We start from the raw sequence: 20727 nt of genomic DNA, 5'->3' as shown, positions 1-20727 counted from the left end.
GTGTTTGTTAATAACCTGGAGGGAGGGTTCTCCTCACCCTGGCAGTCCAGTGTTCATTAATAACCTGGAGGGAGGGTTCTCCTCACCCTGGCAGATCAGTGTTCGTTAATAACCTGGAGGGAGGGTTCTCCTCACCCTGGCAGTCCAGTGTTCATTAATAACCTAGAGGGAGGGTTCTCCTCACCCTGGCAGACCGGTGTTTGTTAATAACCTGGAGGGAGGGTTCTCCTCACCCTGGCAGTCCAGTGTTCATTAATAACCTGGAGGGAGGGTTCTCCTCACCCTGGCAGATCAGTGTTCGTTAATAACCTGGAGGGAGGGTTCTCCTCACCCTGGCAGTCCAGTGTTCATTAATAACCTGGAGGGAGGGTTCTCCTCACCCTGGCAGACCGGTTTTCGTTAATAACCTGGAGGGAGGGTTCTCCTCACCCTGGCAGTCCAGTGTTCATTAATAACCTGGAGGGAGGGTTCTCCTCACCCTGGCAGACCGGTGTTGGTTAATAACCTGGAGGGAGGGTTCTCCTCACCCTGGCAGATAGACCAGCATTTCACACAGACACTACTCATGGATTGGAGTGTTGTCTTATCACCAAGCCATCGTAAATCTACTGTCAGCGTTGAGCCTCAGAGGCTCCTCTCGGAAGAACAGACATTGTGAAAGTACTAATATAAGAATACATTCTAATATAAAAGTAATGTGATTAACAGAATGTAGTAATTCTACCACAAGCGTCATACCCAAGAAGACTCAAGGCTGTAATCGCTGCCAAAGGTGCTTCAACAAAGTACTGAGTAAAGGGTCTGAATACTTACAGTACCAGTCAAAAGTTTGGACACACCTACTCATTCAAGGGTTTTTCTTTATTTTTTACAATGTTCTACATTGTAGAATAATAGTGAAGACATCAAAACTATGAAATAACACATATGGAATCATGTAGTAACCAAAAAAGTGTTAAACAAATCAAACTATATTTTATATTTGAGATTATTTTAAGTAGCCACCCTTTGCCTTGATGACAGCTTTGCACACTCTACGCCAGCTTCATGAGGTAGTCACCTGGAATGCATTTAAATTAACAGGTGTGCCTTGTTAAAAGTTAATTTGTGGAATTTCTTTCCTTCTCAATGTGTTTGAGCCAATCAGTTGTGTTGTGACAAGATACATTTACATTTAAGTCATTTAGCAGACGCTCTTATCGAGAGCGACTTACAAATTGGTGCATTCAATTTAGGATAGCCAGTGGGACAACCATTCCTTTTTTTCTTTTCTTTTTTTTTAACGATTACTGTTATACTATTCCAGGTATTCCTTAAAGAGGTAGGGTTTCAAGTGTCTCCGGAAGGTGGTCAGTGAAGGTAGGGGGATATACAGAAGATAGCCCTATTTGGTAAAAGAACAAGTCCATATTATGGCAAGAACAGCTCAAATAAGAAAAGAGAAACTACAGTCCATTACTGTAAGACATGAAGGTCAGTCAATACGGAACATTTCAAGAACTTTGAAAGTTTCTTCAAGTGCAGTCACAAAAACCATCAAGTGCTGTGATGAAACTGGCTCTCATGAGGACTGCCACAGGAAAGGAAGACCCAGAGTTACCTCTGCTGCAGAGGATAAGTTCATTAGAGTTACCAGCCTCAGAAATTGCAGCCCAAATAAATGCTTCACAGAGTTCAACTAACAGACACATTTCAACATCAACTGTTTGTCACGGTTTCGGCCGAGGCTGCTCCTTCTCCTTGTTCGGGCAGGCTTCGGCGGTCGTCGTCTCCGGAGTACTAGCTGCCACCGTTCTTTGTTTTCGATGTTTGTTTGGTTTGGTCTGTTTGGTACACCTGTTCTCGTTTAGTGTTGATTATGTGTCATTTAAGTTCTCGTTGTTTCTGGCATTTGTTTGTGTGTAGTTGTTCTTTTGTCAGCTGGAGCAGTCAGTAAATTTTTCTCTATTTGTTTTGTTTATAGAGAGTCCGCACTTGTTGTGCGTGTTTGTTGCATTTTGCTCGTTTACGCAGTGTGCGTAATTTTCTCGTGCCTCCGGCTCTGTTTTGTAGCCGTGTCATTTTGTCTTGACTAAAGACTTTTGGACTAGCCTCTGTGTCCTGCGATTGATTCCTACACCACATCCACGCCTTCTGACACTGTTCAGAGGAGACTGCGTGAATCAGGCCTTCATTGTCGAATTGCTGCAAAGAAACCACTACTAAAGGACACCAATAAGAAGAAGAGACTTGCTTGGGCCAAGAGACACAAGCATTGGACATTAGACCAGTGGAAATCCAGATTTGAGATTTTTGGTTCCAAACGCCATGTCTTTGTGAGACGCAGAGCAGGTGAACGGATGATCTCCGCATGTGTGGTTCCCACCGTGAAGCATGGAGGAGGCGGTGTGATGGTGCATTGCTGGTGACACTGTCTGTGATTAATTTAGAATTCAAGGCACACTTAACCAGCATGGCTACCACAGTATTCTGCAGCGATAAACCATCCAACCTGGTTTGCGCTTAGTGGGACTATCATTTGTTTTTCAACAGGACAATGACCCAACACACCTCCAGGCTGTGTAAGTGCTATTTTACCAAGAAGGAGAGTGATGGAGTGCTGCATCAGATTTACATTTACATTTTAGTCATTTAGCAGACGCTCTTATCCAGAGCGACTTACAGTTAGTGAGTGCATACATTATTTTTTACACTGGTCCCCCGTGGGAATTGAACCCACAACCCTGGCGTTGCAAACGCCATGCTCTACCAACTGAGCTACATCCCTGCCGGCCATTCCCTCCCCATACCCTGGACGACACTGGGCCAATTGTGCGCCGCCCCATGGGTCTCCCGGTCGCGGCCAGCTACGACAGAGCATGGATTTGAACCAGGATCTCTAGTGGCACAGCTAGCACTGCGTTGCAGTGCCTTAGACCACTGTGCCACTCGGGAGGAGATGACATGGCCTCCACAATCAACAGACCTCAACCCAATTGAGATGGTTTGGGATGAGTTGGACCGCAGAGTGAAGGAAAAGCAGTCAACAACTGCTCAGTGTATGTGGGAACTCCTTCAAGACTGTTGGAAAAGCATTACAGGTGAAGCTGGTTGAGAGAATGCCAAGAGTGTGCAAACCTGTCATCAAGGCTACTTTGAAGAATCTAAAATATAACATATATTTTGATTTGTTTAACACTTTTTTGCTTACTACATGATTCCATATGTGTTATTTCATAGTTTTGATGTCTTCACTATTATTCTACAATATAGAAAATGGCAAAAATAAAGAAAAACCCTTGAATGTGTAGGTGTGTCCAAACTTTTGACTGGTACTGTATGTAAATGTGATATTTACGTTTTTTCTATTTTAAATACATTTGTTAAAATTTCTAAAAACCAGTTTTTGCTTTGTCATTATGGGGTATCGTGTGTACATTGATGAGGGGAAAAAACTATTGAATCAATTTTAGAATAAGGCTGTAACGTAAAAAAAATATGAAAAAAGTAAAGGGGTCTAAATGCTTTCCGAATGCACTGTATATCAGACCCGACCCAGATCCGAGACAAAAGTCAGAATTTAGGACCCGGACCCGCTCGGGTCCCAGGTCGGATCTCAGAATTTTGGGTCTGGTCCAATGAGCAGCAGATAGCAACGCTCCATGGCAACTAATGTCAGACTGACTCTGGGTGTAATGGTTGTAACCCCTGTTTGGCTGAACATGGACAACCAGGGATCCTTTTCTGCTATGTAATCTGCAACACCGCCTACACACGCTCAGAGACACACACACACCACCAGTCACAAACACACACACACACACACACACACACCAGTCCGCTCAGCACCCTCCTCCAGCTGGGCTGAATTAGCAGACCATTCCTTTGGCCAAACAATTAGCTCACCTCCCTACAACCCCTTCCCCTCCTCTGTGCTTTTGAGACACCCGCCGACACACACAAATACACCCCCTTCCCCTCTACTATGCCTCTGAGCCACCCCTGGGCCTCCCCTCATCAATAACACCCTCATTCTCCATCTAGCCTCCGTCCCCACCTTCCCACCCCCATGGGCCCCCCGACCCACCCAGGTATGAGGTCATCAGCCAGAGACTACCTCAGCCCCCATGACCTCAGACACAGCCGGGGCATTGTGATGTCATCACCCTGGGACGTGCATACATACTGCTGAGAGAGAGCCTGTTTACATACTGCTGAGAGAGAGCCTGTTTACATAGTCGAGAGAGAGAGAGAGAGAGAGAGAGAGAGAGAGAGAGAGAGAGAGAGAGAGAGAGAGAGAGAGAGAGAGAGAGAGAGAGAGAGAGAGAGAGAGAGAGAGAGAGAGAGAGAGAGAGAGAGAGAGAGAGAGAGAGAGTAAAAGAGATACAGAACAAGAGAGAGAAGGGAACATAACCATGAAGTGAGTCATGGCTTTGTGGCCAGTTAGTTCCTGTGGGGTAGTGGTGGAGGTGCTGCTAGGTATTGAGGGTTCAGCAGGACAGAGAGACAGACTTGGTATGTGTGTGTGGTGGGTGAAGGGGGGCAGTGTGAATCATCTGGGAACCGTGTGCACACCACAATGACTGGCACACTCAGACCCCCACACACACAGACATACACTGGCGCCTGCACACACATGCAGGCCCACAGACACACACTCACACGAACACAGGCACCTGGATTTACGTGTGCAAATACTTATTTTTCTTAAAACTGCATTGTTTGTTAAGGGCTTGTAAGTAAGCGTTTCACTATAAGGTCTACACCTGTTGTATTCGGCGCATTTGTGTCAAATAAAATTTGATTTGAAACCCTTATCTGTGTAATGTGCATATACTCACATCTCTGTAGCCGTGGGGTATGGTCCCAGAGATCTCCCCAACAGAAGTCAGGCATCCTGCTGGACAGTATCTGGTGAACTCTGCCTCAGTGAAGTGGATTCCTTTGTCTAGACAGGTGATCAGATCTATAAAGACATACACACACAGATCACATTAACTCAGCTCTCGCTCTGTACTACACCCTGTCTAGGTAGACACACACACACACACACACACCACACACACACACACACACACACACACACACACGGACACAAGTGGAACAGATACGCACGGACAGACAGACACATATGGACAGACACGTACGCATGGACACAGGCAGACACACACACACCCAAGGGGATAACGTTCTAGACAAACACTGAGGGGATGACCACAAGGTTAGAAATCCCCATCCAGTCACTGAGGGTGACAACTGGAAAACTCCCCCGCCTGACCATGCTAAGGCCTGGTTTGACCACACTGGACCGTGGTGGGTATTGGTCATGTCATGATCAAGCAGTGATTCAACCTGTTGTGTAACCAAAGCAACTGCCAGTCACCAAGGACAGCATTGGCTCTGACGCTCATCGGATGTGGCAGGGATTGCAAACGATCACAGATTCAAAGGGAAACCCAGCCGCGAGCTGCCCAGTGACGTGAGCATACCAGACGAGCTAAATGCCTTCTATGCTCATTGCCTTCTACGCTCGCTTTGAGGCAAGCAACACTGAACCATGCATGAGAGCACCAGCTGTTCCGGACAACTGTGTGATCTTGCTTTCCATAGCCGATGTGAGTAGGACTTTTAACACCTTTAAACAGGTTAACATTCACAAGGCCAGGGGGCCAGACGGATTATCAGGATGCGTACTCAGAGCATATGCTGACCAGCTGGAAAGTGTCTTCAATGACATTTTCAAACTCTCCCTGACCCAGTCTGTAATATCTACATGTTTCACGCAGACCACCATAGTCCCTGTGCCCAAGAACGTCAAGGTAACCTACCTAAATGACTATCGCCCCGAAGCACTCACATCTATAGCCATGAAATGCTTTGAAAGGCTGGTCTTGGCTCACATCAACATCGCCACCCCAGACACCCTGGACCCACTCCAATTCACATACCACCCCAACAGATCCAAGGATTACGCAATCTCTATTACACTCCACACTGCTCTCTCCCACCTGGACAAGAGGAACACCTATGTGAGAATGCTGTTCATTGACTACAGCTCAGCGTTCAACACCATAGTGCCCTCAAAGCTCATCACTAAGCTAAGGATCCTGGGACTAAACACCTCCCTCTGCAACTGGATCCTGGACTTCCTGACGGGCCGCCCCCAGGTGGTAAGGGTAGGTAACAACACATCTGCCACGCTGATCCTCAACACGGGGGCCCCTCAGGGGTGCATGCTCAGTCCCCTCCTGTACTCCCTGTTCACCCATGACTGCATGGCCAGGCACGACTCTCAACACCATCATTAAGTTTGCCGACGACACAACAGTGGTAGGCCTGATCACCGACAACGATGAGACAGCCTATAGGGAGGAGGTCAGAAACCTGGCAGTGTGGTGCCAGGATAACAACCTCTCCCTCAACGTGACCAAGACAAAGGAGATGATTGTGGACTACAGGAAAAAAAAGAGGACTGAGCACGCCCCCATTCTCATCGACGGGGCTGTAGTGGAACAGGTTGAGAGCTTCAAGTTCCTTGGTGTCCACATCACCAACGAACTATCATGGTCCAAACACACCAAGACAGTCGTGAAGAGGGCACGACAAAGCCTATTCCCCTTCAGGAGACTGAAAAGATTTGGCATGGGTCCTCCTGACCGGTTGCATCACCGCCTGGTATGGCACCTGCTCGGCCTCCGACCGCAAGGCACTACAGAGGGTAGTGCGTACGGCCCAGTACATCACTGGGGCCAAGCTTCCTGCCATCCAGGACCTCTATACCAGGTGGTGTCAGAGGAAGACCCTCAAAATTGTCAAAGACTCCAGCCACCCTAGTCAGACTGTTCTCTCTGCTACCGCACGGCAGCGGTACCGGAGTGCCAAGTCTAGGTCCAAAAGGCTTCTCAACAGCTTCTACCCCCAAGCCATAAGACTCCTAAACAGCTAATCATGGCTACCCAGACAATTTGCACTGCCCCCCCACCCCATCTTTTTACGCTGCTGCTACTCTGTTAATTATTTATGCATAGTCATTTAACTCTACCCACATGTACATATTACCTCAACTACCTCAACTAGCCGGTGCCCCCGCACATTGACTCTGCACCGGTACCCCCCTGTATATAGCCTCCCTACTGTTATTTTATTTTACTTCTGCTCTTTTTATCTCAACACTTTTTTTTTGTTGTTGTTTTATTTTACTTCTTTATAAAAAAAAATGCATTGTTGGTTAAGGGCTGTAAGTAAGAATTTCACGGAAATGTCTACACCTATTGTATTCTGCGCATGTGGCAAATACAATTTGATTTGATTTGAGGTAGTCACCTGGAATGCATTTAAATTAACAGGTGTGCCTTCTTAAAAGTTAATTTGTGGAATTTCTTTCCTTCTTAATGTGTTTGAGCCAATCAGTTGTGTTGTGACAAGGTAGGGGGGGGGTATACAGAAGATAGCCCTATTTGGTAAAAGACCAAGTCCATATTATGGCAAGAACAGCTCAAATAAGCAAAGAGAAACGACAGTCCATCATTACTTTAAGACATGAAGGTCAGTAAATCCTGAAAAGTTTCTTCAAGTGCAGTCGCAAAAACCATCAAGCGCTATGATGAAACTGGCTCTCATGAGGACCGCCACAGGAATGGAAGACCCAGAGTTACCTTTGCTGCAGAGGATAAGTTCATTAGTTACCAGCCTCAGAATTTGCAGCCCAAATAAATGCTTCACAGAGTTCAACTAACAGACACATTTCAACATCAACTGTTCAGAGGAGACTGTGTGAATCAGGCCTTCATGGTCGAATTGCTGTCAAGAAACCACTACTAAAGGACACCAATAAGAAGAGGAGACTTGCTTGGGCCAAGAAACACAAGCAATGGACATTAGACCGGTCTGGAGTCCAAATTTGAGATTTTTGGTTCCAACCACTGTTTCTTTGTGAGATGCGGTGTGGGTGAACAGATGATCTCTGCATGTGTAGTTCCCACCGTAAAGCATGGAGGAGGAGGTGTTATGGTGTGGGGGTACTTTACTGGTGGTGACACTGTCTGTGATTTATTTAGAATTAAAGGCACACTCATACGCATTCTGCAGTGATACGCCATCCAATCTGGTTTGGGCTTAGTGGGCCTATCATTTGTTTTTCAACAGGACAATGTAAGGGCAAATACGACAACAGAGCAGAACCACATGTTTTTTTCCCTTAAGATGGCCATGTGCCAGACATTCACTGGGAGAGTAAAAAAATACCTCAAAAACAAGGGAAAACAAATTGAATTGGAGAGAATCTGGACACTTTTTGCACTGGTACAATATAATTTTTTTTAAATTGATTTTATCACTTTTATTGTCCTCCAGGCTGTGTAAGGGCTATTCTACCAGGAAGGAGAGTGATGGAGTGCTGCATCAGATGACCTGGCCTCCACAATCAACCGACCTCAACCAAATTTAGATGGTTTGGGATTAGTCGGACCGCAGAGTGAAGGAAAAGCAGCCAACAAGTGCTCAGCATATGTGGGAACTCCTTCAAAACTGTTGGAAAAGCATTCCAGGTGAAGCTGGTTGAGAGAATGCCAAGAGTGTGCAAAGTTGTCATCAAGGCAAAGGGTGGCTATTTGAAGAATCTCAAATATAAAATATATTTTCATTTGTTTAACACTTTGTTGGTTACTACATGATTCCATATGTATTATTTAATAGTTTTGATGTCTTCACTATTATTCTACAATGTAGAAAATAGTAAAAATAAAGAAAAACCCTTGAATGAGTACGTGTTCTAAAACTTTTGACCAGTAGTGTAGTTAAATAGTTAACCAAATAGATACCCAGACTATCTGCATTGACCCCCCCTTCGCACTAACTCTTTTGACTCATCACATACGCTGCTGCTACTGTTTATTATCTATCCTGTTGCCTAGTCACTTTACCTCTGCCTATACGTACATATCTACCTCAATTACCTCGTACCCCTGCACATAGACTCAGTCCTGGTACCCTGTGTATATAGCCAAGTTATCGTTACTCATTGTGTATTTATTTCATTGTGTTATTCTTTTTCAATTTTTCTCTCATTGTTGGGATGGGCCCGTCAGTAAGCATTTCACTATTACAAGGCATTTGACAAAGAACATTTGATTTGATTTTGAGCAGAGTGGTTGTGCAAACTGCTAACCAACATCCCAACACTCACCCCTCCCCCTCTAAAAACAGATGAGTCCCTCTCTTGATTGATTTGCTTGCCTTTCCTATACTGGTGATGCAGCACGCTGGCCCAGGCATTGTCAAGGCACGGACAGACCGGTAGGATTGTCGAGTGTCTGCCGGCCGAAAGTGTAGATGGGTGGGTGTTAAACCGGAACTAGTACACTATAAGTGGGGTGTATGGGGACATCATTAAGTGTGACACAAGATGTACCATGTATGAAATGGTAATGGCGAAGTAAACATTGGACATTTACACCGGCAGTAACGTTGTCAGACTCCCTTATTAGCCCACGCACCTCTAAACAAAGTGCCGCCTGTAATTTGCAAACCGATTCTACATGTAGAAGCGGGCGAAAATGACTTCCGTCAGTCGGTTGACATCCTAGATGGCTATTCTAGGTAGATAGGCTTGGCCTGCTCTGCTAGGTGGCTATGCTAACCCCAGAGGATGATGTGTAGGCCGGGTCTACATTATTTTATTTATTTAACAAGGCAAGTCAGTTAAGAACAAATTCTTATTTACAATGACGGCCTACCCCGACGCTGGGCCAATTGTGCGCCGCCCTATGCGACTCCCAATCGGATTGTGATACAGCCTGGATACAGCCGAGATGCACTGAGATGGAGTGCCTTAGACCGCTGCGCCACTCAGGAGCCCACATTAGCTCAGTCCTGCCTCTATACTGGAGCTCACAGTGATGTTATCTCAATATAACACTCTAACGTATGAATGTGCAATAACAAATCCATCTGTCTTTCACCCCATCTCTTTCTCTCTCTTCAGTAATTTGATATCTTTCTTTCAGAGTATGCGAATAAAAAAAACTTGGACAGGATCAATCTCTAACCCCCCTCCCCCTCTCTCTCTTCTTTGTCTCTTCAATTCAAATGGACTCCTCCCTTCTCCCACCTTTCTCTCTCTCTCAATTTCAATTCAATTCAATATAAGGCCATTATCTCAATAACCCTGCTTCCCCCTTTAGTCTCCTCTTATCTTCCTTTGCTGTCAATCCACTCATCTGTCTCTTCCCTCCCCACAGTACTCCAGGGAGACTGGTGATGTAGACAGACTCCTGACACAACAGAAGTGTGGCCACACACGCTGGATCTGCACTGCCCTAATGGCTCTCAGTACACACACACACACACACACACACACACACACACACACACACACACACACATACACATACACATACACATACACATACACATACACACACACACACACACACACACACACACACACACACACACACACACATACACACACACATACACATACACATACACATACACATACACATACACATACACATACACACACACAGAGTCTCTGGACACTTCTGTGTAAGTCAGCACACATACACACACCGGCTCTTGTAGTCTGCAGAGATGTACAGCTCTTTGGAGTGGTGTGTGACAAAGCCCAGACACACAGAGACAGGGTAGGATTAATCTAAGGGTTCTAGATCAAATCAAAATCTAATACAACAGGTGTAGACCTTACCGTGAAATGCTTACTTACAAGCCCTTAACCAACAATGTAGTTTTAAGAAAATAGAGTTAAGAAAATATTTACTAAATTAAAAAAATTAAAGTTACACAATAAAATAACAATAATGAGGCTATATACAAGGGGTACCGTTACCGAGTCAATGTGTGGGGATACAGGTTAGTCGAGGTAATTTGTACATGTAGGTAGGGGTATAATGACTATGCATAGATAATAAACAGCAAGTAGCAGCAGTGTAAAAACAGAGGGGGGGGGCATTTGATTAATTGTTCAGCAGTCTTATGGCTTCGGGGTAGAAGCTGTTAAGGAGCCTTTTGGACCTAGACTTGGCGCTCCGGTACCACTTGCCAATGCAGTAGCAGAGAGATCAGTCTATGACTAGGGTGGCTGGAGTATTTGACAATTTTTTGGCCCTTCCTCTGATACCGCCTAGTATATAGGTCCTGGATGGCAGGAATTTGGCCCCAGTGATGTACTGGGCCGTACGCACTACCCTCTGTAGCGCCTTACGGTCGGATACCGAGCAGTTGCCATACCAGGCGGTGATGCAACCGGTCAGGATGCTCTCGATGGTGCTGCTGTAGAACCTTTTGAGGATCTGGGGACCCGTGCCAAATCTTTTCAGTCTCCTGAGGGGGAAAAGGCGTTGTCGTGCCCTCTTCACAACTTCACAACTAGTTTGTTGGTGATGTGGACACACACACATCACACACTGTTCCTGACACTCTCATTGTAATGCACACACACTGTTAGAACTGTGTAACACACACAGAGAGATAAGAAGGTGCTCTGCACAAAATGGTACAAAGCTCTGGAATTCCAACAGCGGTGCACCATATAATTCTAGTGTGTGTACGGGCATGTGTGCGTGTCTGTTCAGAGGTGAGTTTACAGCACACCCCATCATTAAGGCTGTGATACAATCCGATTGAGCTTGTAGATAAGGCGACTTTTAAAGGCAATGTTACCGCGTTCGCAGGAGATTGCATTCAAGGTAACAATGCCAATGTCGGCTCAATTGGAAAAATCCCTTTAAATGTCAAGCGCGCTATATAGCACGGTTTTGCATTGAATCCCAGCCTAAACCTCCCTGTCCTTCCATCTGCCCTCCACCAAAACTCTCCACTAACTTCCTTCTCTATTCACCTCCCCATCTCTCACTATGCCGCATGCTCACGTGCACACACACACGATGCTCACACAGAGCTGAAGTATGTCTAGATTCAAATCAGCATTAAAACACACAGACACGATGCTCACACAGAGCTGAAGTATGTCTAGATTAAAAACCTCTGCATTCAAACACACACACAAACAAACACATCTTTGTTTTACTATCCTTGTGAGGACTAATCAATTGATTCCCATTCAAAATCATATTTTCCCTAACCCTTAACCTAACCTTAACTCTAACCCTAAACCTAACCCTAATTGTAACCCTAACCCCTTTGCCTAAAATAGCCTTTTTCCTTGTGGGGACTGGCGACATGTCCCCACTTGTCCGAATTTTCATTATTTTACTATCCTTATGACGACTTCTGGTCCCCACAAGGAAAGTCAAACCAAAACCGCAGTAACACACACACACAGCTATATGTAGAAGTAAATGCCAGCCAGCTGTAATACTCTCCAGGCATGCCCCATGTCTGTCATGTTAAAGCAGATCACTTCCCTCACGTCTCCCTGTAACTGAATTCATTCCATATATCTCCCACTCACTGACAGAGAGAGCAGCAAGAGACACCACTTACAGACGCCACGGTCACTGTAATATAGGTAGAATAGTTATTTCTCCAGTAAGGGAGAGGAGGAAGGAGGAAAAGGAAGAGAGAGGTAAAGAGGAGGAGTAAAGAGAAAAGAGAGGGAGAAGAGATGCATCTTTAATATAATTCACATGAGACCCCTAATCATGCAAACACATACATACACACTGTAACCTAGGCAACTCTCTTAGTCATGGGGGCACAATGTTACTGTAAAACAATCTATCGTAATCTCAACTAAGAGTCAACACGGCCTATGATTGGGCCCTTAGTGACATTGTCATATCTGAAAGTTTGGACACCAGCAGCAGCTCAAGCTCTCAAACACAGGTTGGATGCAGCTCGGCTCAGAACCTGCCCCCTGACTTTTAACCCCTGGTACCTGTGTGTTCAGTGGTGGAGTAGGACAGGGAGAAGCCCCGACCACTGCGGTGGGTCCCACTCATGAACTGGACAGTGACCTGGTTCCCACTGGACTGGATGAGATCAGGAACCTTCAGACCCAGACCACAGAACTTTACTAGAGGAGGGGGAGAGGGTCAATTCAGTAACATTGTACTCACTAGTTTCATGATCCTACCTTGGCATTACAACTTAATCTTGCACTCTGAACTAGAGGTTATTATCTACATTCAGATAGTGGTACAGACAGTGTTATTCTATTGATGTGTCTGTCATATACTGACTGTCAAATAATGACTGCTATTGATTATGTATCAGAGGAGGTTGGTGGCACCTTAATTGGGGAGAATGGGCTTGTGGTAATGACTGGAGCGGAATTGGTGGAATGGTATCAAATACATCAAACAAATCAAATCACATTTTATTTGTCACATGCGCCGAATACAACAGGTGTAGACCTTACAGTGAAATGCTTACTTACAAGCCCTTAACCAACAATGCAGTTTTAAGAAAGAATACCACCAACAACAAAAAATTACTCAAAAAATACAATATAATAAGAAATAAAAGTAACAAATAATTAAAGAGCAGCAGTAAAAATAACAATGGCGAGGCTATATACAGGGGGTACCGGTACCGAGTCAATGTGTGGGGGCACCGGTTAGTCTAAAAGAGGGGGAAGGTGCATTGCATATAGTCTGGGTAGCCATTTCATTAGATGTTCGGGAGTCTTATGGCTTGGGGTAAAAGCTGTTTAGAAGCCTTTTGGACCTAGACTTGGCACTCCGGTACCGCTTGCCGTGTGGTAGCAGAGGGAACAGTCTATGACTAGGGTGGCTGAAGTATTTGACAATTTTTAGGGCCATCCTCTGACACCGCCTGGTATAGAGGTCCTAGATGGCAGGAAGCTTGGCCCCAGTGATGTACTGGGCCGTATGCACTACCCTCTGTAGTGCCTTGCGGTCGGAGGCCGAGCAGTGCCATACCAGGTAGCGATGCAACCAGTCAGGATGCTCTCGATGGTGCAGCTGTAGAACCTTTTGAGGATCTGAGGACCCATGCCAAATATTTTCAGTCTCCTTAGGGGGAATAGGTTTTGTCGTGCCCTCTTCACTGCTGTCTTGGTGTGCTTGGACCATGTTAGTTTGTTGGTGATGTGGACACCAAGGAACTTGAAGCTCTCAACCTGCTCCACTACAGCCCCGTCAATGAGAATGGGGGCGTGCTCGGTCCTCTTCTTTTTCCTGTAGTCCACAATCATCTCCTTTGTCTTGATCACGTTGAGGGGAGAGGTTGTTGTCCTGGCACTACATGGCCAGGTCTCTGACCTCCTCCCTTTAGGCTGTCTCGTCATTGTCAGTGATCAGGCCTACCACTGTTGTGTCATTGGCAAACTTAATGATGGTGTTGGAGTCGTGCCTGGCCATGCAGTCATGCGTGAACAGGGAGTACAGGAGGGGAATGAGCACGCACCCCTGAGGGGCCCCTGTGTTGAGGATCAGCGTGGCGGATGTGTTGTTTCCTACCCTTACCACCTGGGGGCAGCCCGTCAGGAAGTCCAGGATCCAGTTGCAGAGGGAGGTGTTTAGTCCTAGGGTCCTTAACTTAGTGATGAGCTTTGAGGGCACTATGGTGTTGAACACAGAGCTGTAGTCAATGAATAGCATTCTCACATAGGTGTTCCTTTTGTCCAGGTGTGAAAGGGCAGTGTGGAGCGCTATAGAGATTGCATCATCTGTGGATCTGTTGGGGTGGTATGCAAATTGGAGTGGGTCTAGGGTTTCTGGAATAATGGTGTTAATGTGAGCCATGACCAGCCTTTCAAAGCACTTCATGGCTACAGACGTGAGTGCTACGGGTCGGTATTCATTTAGGCAGGTTACCTTAGTGTTCTTGGGTCTGCTTGAGACATGTTGGTATTACAGACTCAGACAGGGAGAGGTTGAAAATGTCAGTGAAGACACTTGCTAGTTGGTCAGCGCATGCTCGGAGTACATGTCCTGGTAATCCGTCTGGCCCAGCAGCCTTGTGAATATTGACCTGTTTAAAGGTCTTACTCACATCGGCTACGGAGAGCGTGATCACACAGTCGTCCGGAACAGCTGATGCTCTCATGCATATTTCAGTGTTACATGCCTCGAAGCGAGCATAGAAGTAATTTAGCTCGTCTGGTAGGCTCGTGTCACTGGGCAGCTCGTGGCTGTGCTTCCCTTTGTATACTGTAATAGTTTGCAAGCCCTGCCACATCCGACGAGCGTCGGAGCCGGTGTAGTACGATTCGATCTTAGTCCTGTATTGACGCTTTGCCTGTTTGATGGTTCGTCGGAGGGCATAGCGGGATTTCTTATAAGCTTCCGGGTTAGAGTCCCGCTCCTTGAAAGTAGCAGCTCTACCCTTTAGCTCAGTGCGGATGTTGCCTGTAATCCATGGCTTCTGGTTGGGGTATGTACGTACAGTCACAGTGGGGACGACGTCATCGATGCACTTATTGATGAAGCCAGTGACTGATGTGGTGTACTCCTCAATGCTATCGGAAGAATCCCAGAACATATTCCAGTCTGTGCTAGCAAAACAGTCCTGTAGCTTAGCATCTGCTTCATCTGACCACTTTTTTATTGACAGAGTCAATGGTGCTTCCTGCTTTAGTTTTTGCTTGTAATTATGGTCAGATTTGCCAAATGGAGGGCGAGGGAGAGCTTTGTAAGCATCTGTGTGTGGAGTAAAGGTGGTCTAGAGTTTTTTTCCCTCTGGTTGCACATTTAACATGCTGGTAGAAATGAGGTAAAACGGATTTAAGTTTCCCTGCATTAAAGTCCCTGGCCACTAGGAGCGCCGCCTCTGGATGAGCGTTTTCCTGTTTGCTTATGGCTGTATACAGTTCATTGAGTGCGGTCTTAGTGCCAGCATCGGTTTGTGGTGGTAAATAGACAGTAACGAAGAATATAAATGAAAACTCTCTTGGTAGATAGTGTGGTCTACAGCTTATCATGAGATACTCTACCTCAGGCGAGCAAAACCTTGAGACTTCCTTAGGTATCGTGCACCAGCTGTTGTTTACAAATATATATAGACTGCCACCCCTTGTCATACCAGAGGCTGCTGTTCTAGCCTGCCAATAGTGTATAACCCGCCAGCTGTATGTCATTCATGTCTTCGTTCAGCCACGACTCGGTGAAACATAAGATATTACTGTTTTTAATTTCCTGTTGGTAGGATATACGTGCTTGTAGTTCGTCCAATTTATTATCAAGCGATTGTAAATTGGTCAATAGTATCAATGGCAAAGGCAGATTAGCCACTCATCGCCGGCTTCCTACCAGGCACCCTGATCTCCTTCCTCGATATCTCATTTTCTTTCTACTGCGAATGACGGGGATGAGGGCCCTGTTGGGTGTCTGGAGCAAAAACCTCTTGTCCGACTCATCAAATAAAAAGTATTAGTCCAGTTCAAGGTGAGTAATCACTGTTCTGATGTCCAGAAGCTCTTTTCGGTCATAAGAGACAGTAGCAGCAACATTATGTACAAAATAAGTTACAAACAATGTAAAAAAAAAACACACAAAATAGCACAGTTGGTTAAGAGTCCATAAAACATCAGCCATCCCCTCCGGCGCCATTGTACATGGTTTCCATGTGTTTGATGACATTCCATTATAATAATGTTCCAGCCATTATTATAAGCCATCCTTCCCTCAGCAGCCTCCACTGTTGTGTACAGTATATTTCATACCCCATCTCCCCCTTCCTGATGACCTCCCTCCCTCCCCATCGCCCTCTCTCACCTATCTGGGTCCTATGCGGTCCTACACCATTGTAGATCCTGAGGTAGTTGACCTGACAGTTGTTTTCCTCTATGTCCAGGTCAGCGAAGCGGAAGTGGAGCCTCCGGCCCTGCGACACGCTGATCTCCCACTCACACACAGTGTGGTTAGGGTACGTACCAGGGTAACCCAGAGACGACAGGCTCCCACTGCAGGGGCCCAAAACACTGAGGCCACAGCCATCGCCTGCAGAGACACACACACAAACACAATGAGTGATGGCCGGACACATATACATACATCACAGGAGGCTGGTGAGGGGAGGACGGCTCATAATGATGGCTGAAATGGAGTGAATGGAATGGTATCAAGCAACTATGTGTTGTATGTGTTTCATACCATTCCATTAACTCCATTCCTGCCATTACTATGAGCCGTCCTCTCCAATTAAGGTTCTACCAGCCGCCTCTGACATACATGCATCTATCCACACATCATGGGTGAACGTAGCCAATATGCACACAAGGGTTGTGTTACACACATACTGTACACACACATTATGGGTAAATGTAGAGCTGTAGATATCAGTGGGATGGACGTAAACATGTTCAGACTTTGAACAGTTGTTTGGACAGGAGAGGATGACGGGTAAGGATTTCACCATCACTGTTTAGTTATCAGGATTCCAACAGAGTTCTTGTGAACAAATCTACTGCAGCTGACTTAGTCCAATCGGAACCCTGTTTTTTGGCTTGACCTTTGACCCTGTCCTATACTGTACCAGTCAGAGGCCTTATCCGAAAATCCCTTGACCAAGTAGGTGTTGCAATATGGCATAAGCTTCCTTTAATCCATTTAAAGTCAAGCTGGAGTCTGCCCCATTTTGCTACACTTTACAGATGTGCAAACAGGAGCTATCGGGGAATGGGCTAGGGGTTAGGAGCTAGGAGATATAGGGGAACAGGCTAGGGTTAGGTGCTATAGGGGAACAGGCTAGGGTTTATGAGCTAAAGGGGAACAGGCTAGGGGTTAGGGGCTATAGGGGAACAGGCTAGGGGTTATAGGGGAATGGGCTAGGGCTTTTTTTCAGACCAGAGATAACAGTGGACAGTCATGCATCATGGCGGCCTGGCTGGTGTTATGTAACATCACTGACATTGGCTGGACATTATAACCAGATGAACTGGACAAAAACGCAGTGGCCTCCCATCCCTCTGGACCTGGAGAGAAGCAGCTTTCGGATCAGTTTACACCTACACTAACCAAACACTGTCCTCAACCACCAATGTTTCCAAATGCTCAAAACCCCTTTCCAAAGTGTCAGTTGGAGAAGTGTAATATGTCTCTAAACCAAGTGCACATTAACCTAGTTCACGGGGTTAAGAAGACTTGTTAACTAGTTACTACCTGTAATGCCACGAGAAGTTGATATGAGGCTGTTTCCCCTCTACCACTTCAACCCCTCCCCCCTCGGCAAAAATTATGATATCGCTGTCTCTTTCATTACCTGAAATCCTGCGCACAAATGACTAGTGTTTCTTTTGCACTGTCTACCCTTTATATATAGGCTGTAGGCTACACTTCAATAACCAATTTCAATGACTAACAAACTACTTGGAGAAAATAGGAACTTTTGCAGTCTGTGATTCTGGCTACATATTTGGGATAGAGGAGAGAACGAGCCATGTAAGGTAGGCTATCTGGCGATATAGTCACTGCTCTGCTCCCCTTGCTGAAGACAACAGCATCATAATCTCTGCCGCTGACTATCCCGAGTGCAACCGAGTAGCCAAAAGTCATATGACCGCTGCGTCATAAGGACGTATAGCTAGGAGCATACTATATGTATCGAGTTTGTAACACTTTTATTACACTTGATTACATTGAGTGGCACCGACCAACACCAACCTTTCTGCGCTCGACTGCTTCTGGCGGTGAGGAGGATGATGAGAGTCGACAAGAAGAAAAGCCCGGTCCCTGTCGGTCCCCTGCCCACCATTACCGCTCTGCCCATAGCAGCCTGCAGTCCGAATGCATAATGCACGCTTTCACACCGGTGAACTCCAAGTTTAGTCCGTACAAGCAGTTTAAAACGCCGCTTCCCAAAACCTCCGTGCTCCGTCAAATAAACCCCTGCTTCCTTCTGCGCTTGGAAACCTCCGACGCTCTCCGCTCTCTCTGAAAACACTGCACCGCCGCGGTTAGCTTCGTTTCCACAACTGAATCTGAAGCCAATCGGCTGTGGATCGACTTCCGCCCCTCCTCCCACATTGCAATAGGATTCAGTAGGAAGCCCCTAGTCCACCGTTGGACGTGATAGGCAGGGCCGGCTCTAGCCTTTTGGGGGCCCTAAGCAAGATTTGGTTGCCCTCCTCCACCTCGTGGGAAAAAACATTTAGTGGCCCCCCTCTTGAGAGCTGAGAGAACATTTTACGTTTTAAAGTTAATTTCCTGCAATTCTACAAATTGTTCCATGTGTGTACACAGCAAATTGGCCAGTGTTCATTTTTCACTGTAACATGTATTGTGTTAATTCAGGAGTCAAATTCACTCTGTTAGAGTGAAATTAACACGTAGTGGTGTAAAATAACCCCAGTGTTGGTGTTAATAACCAGAATTATTGTTTTACACTGTGGAGAGTCCCATCAAAACCACACCCATCATTATCATATTTCCCAGCATGTTATGCAGGATGTTTTTTTTTAGGATTGTTTTTAATATCTGTGTTTTTGTATATAAAGTGAGATAAATAACATAAATGTTTCTAAACTAATCCAATCATTTACTTAGATTTATTGCACTGAAATGGTTGTTCCGGTTTAAATGGTTTAGGTAGTCTCCTTTTCCAGATGTCCTAACCCTGGTAGTCATTCTGAATGCAGCTTGCGGATGAACACAAATTCCAACTGTTGGATATCCCAACTCTGGCTGGATTCCAAAAGGAATTACACATCAACTTTGCCAGCTAGCATAATTTGACTTGCAGGCCTGATGTGGCCTGTATTTGTAAACCAGGATTTTCCTAACACCACTCTGGTAGGGTAAAACTAGGCCATCCAAGTAACGCCTTATGATATATGTCATGTATTGTCATAAATTAAAAATGTGTATCATAACATTCACTTAGGTACTCATTTGGTGAAAGCCACAGGTCTTTAAAAGGAAAGCATTCAACAACCATGTCTCTGTCACTAACAAATACAGTCATGGGTGGTAACTCTACAATTCACTCTAAAAGAAAAGGCACCATGGGAAATATGCAAATGAGGATTCACACCATATAGTGTTAAAACAACACCCCAAATCACTTACTGTAACAGTGTTTTTGCATAACACTAATAGGAGTTAACTCTAGATTAACACTAGTTTTGAATAGAAATAACACTGTGAGTGTTAATTACCCCACAGTGTTAAATTTGAGTAACACTGGCAAGTCTGATGCAGTGTTTTACACTGTGAAGTGGTACATTAACACTCAAAATGTATAACACTATAATCAGAGTACTTTATACACTCTGTAGAGTGGGACCATATGTTATCTGAGGTAGTGGTAAAACTCTAAGTGTTGATTTAACATTGACAAACTGTATAGAAAATGTTGCAATTTAAAAGCACTTTTTCTGCAGTTCTACTTCTTTTGCCATGGGGCAAAGAGAAAAATGTATCCTGTTTTACAGCACATTTTCTTCAATTCTACCCCTTTTGCCATGTGGTGGAGATAATTGTTTTCAGTTTTAAAGTACATTTCCTGCAATTCTACACATTTTGCCATGTGGTGGAGATAATTGTTTTCAGTTTTAAATTACATTTCCTGCAATTCTACACATTTTGCCATGTGGTGGAGATAAGTGTTTTCAGTTTTAAAGTACATTTCCTGCAATTCTACACATTTTTCCATGACTTATGCAATGTTAATGATATCTGAGTGAGAGTGACTACCAAAATCAATGGGGGCCACCTGGAGCTCAGGGCCCCTGGTCGGTAGTCGGCCATGATTACGACAAGTTTAGATAATAATATAATATGCCATTTAGAAGACAGCTTGCTAGACTAATTTACCGATCTAAAAATTGTTAGCTGACATGGTTAATTGAGTGACTGTCAGTGA

At 45.3% G+C, this 20727-nt stretch overlaps 1 protein-coding gene across 1 annotated transcript in view; it reads right to left on the bottom strand.

Moving 5' to 3' along the window:
* The window catches only part of LOC121536518 (discoidin, CUB and LCCL domain-containing protein 2-like), a 49173-nt gene extending 30304 nt beyond the window's left edge, over positions 1-18869 (bottom strand). The window contains 4 exon segments of the mRNA XM_045206713.1: positions 4821-4945; positions 12839-12976; positions 16641-16865; positions 18528-18869. Of these exon segments, the coding sequence (XP_045062648.1) occupies positions 4821-4945; positions 12839-12976; positions 16641-16865; positions 18528-18633 (594 nt within the window). The 5' untranslated portion in view covers positions 18634-18869.
* Between the last annotated feature and the right edge of the window lie 1858 nt (positions 18870-20727).

The sequence above is a fragment of the Coregonus clupeaformis genome, chromosome 23 (genome assembly GCF_020615455.1).
Source record: "Coregonus clupeaformis isolate EN_2021a chromosome 23, ASM2061545v1, whole genome shotgun sequence".
NCBI classification, from domain to species: Eukaryota; Metazoa; Chordata; class Actinopteri; order Salmoniformes; family Salmonidae; genus Coregonus; species Coregonus clupeaformis.
This window is presented reverse-complemented; position numbering and strand designations above follow the sequence as displayed.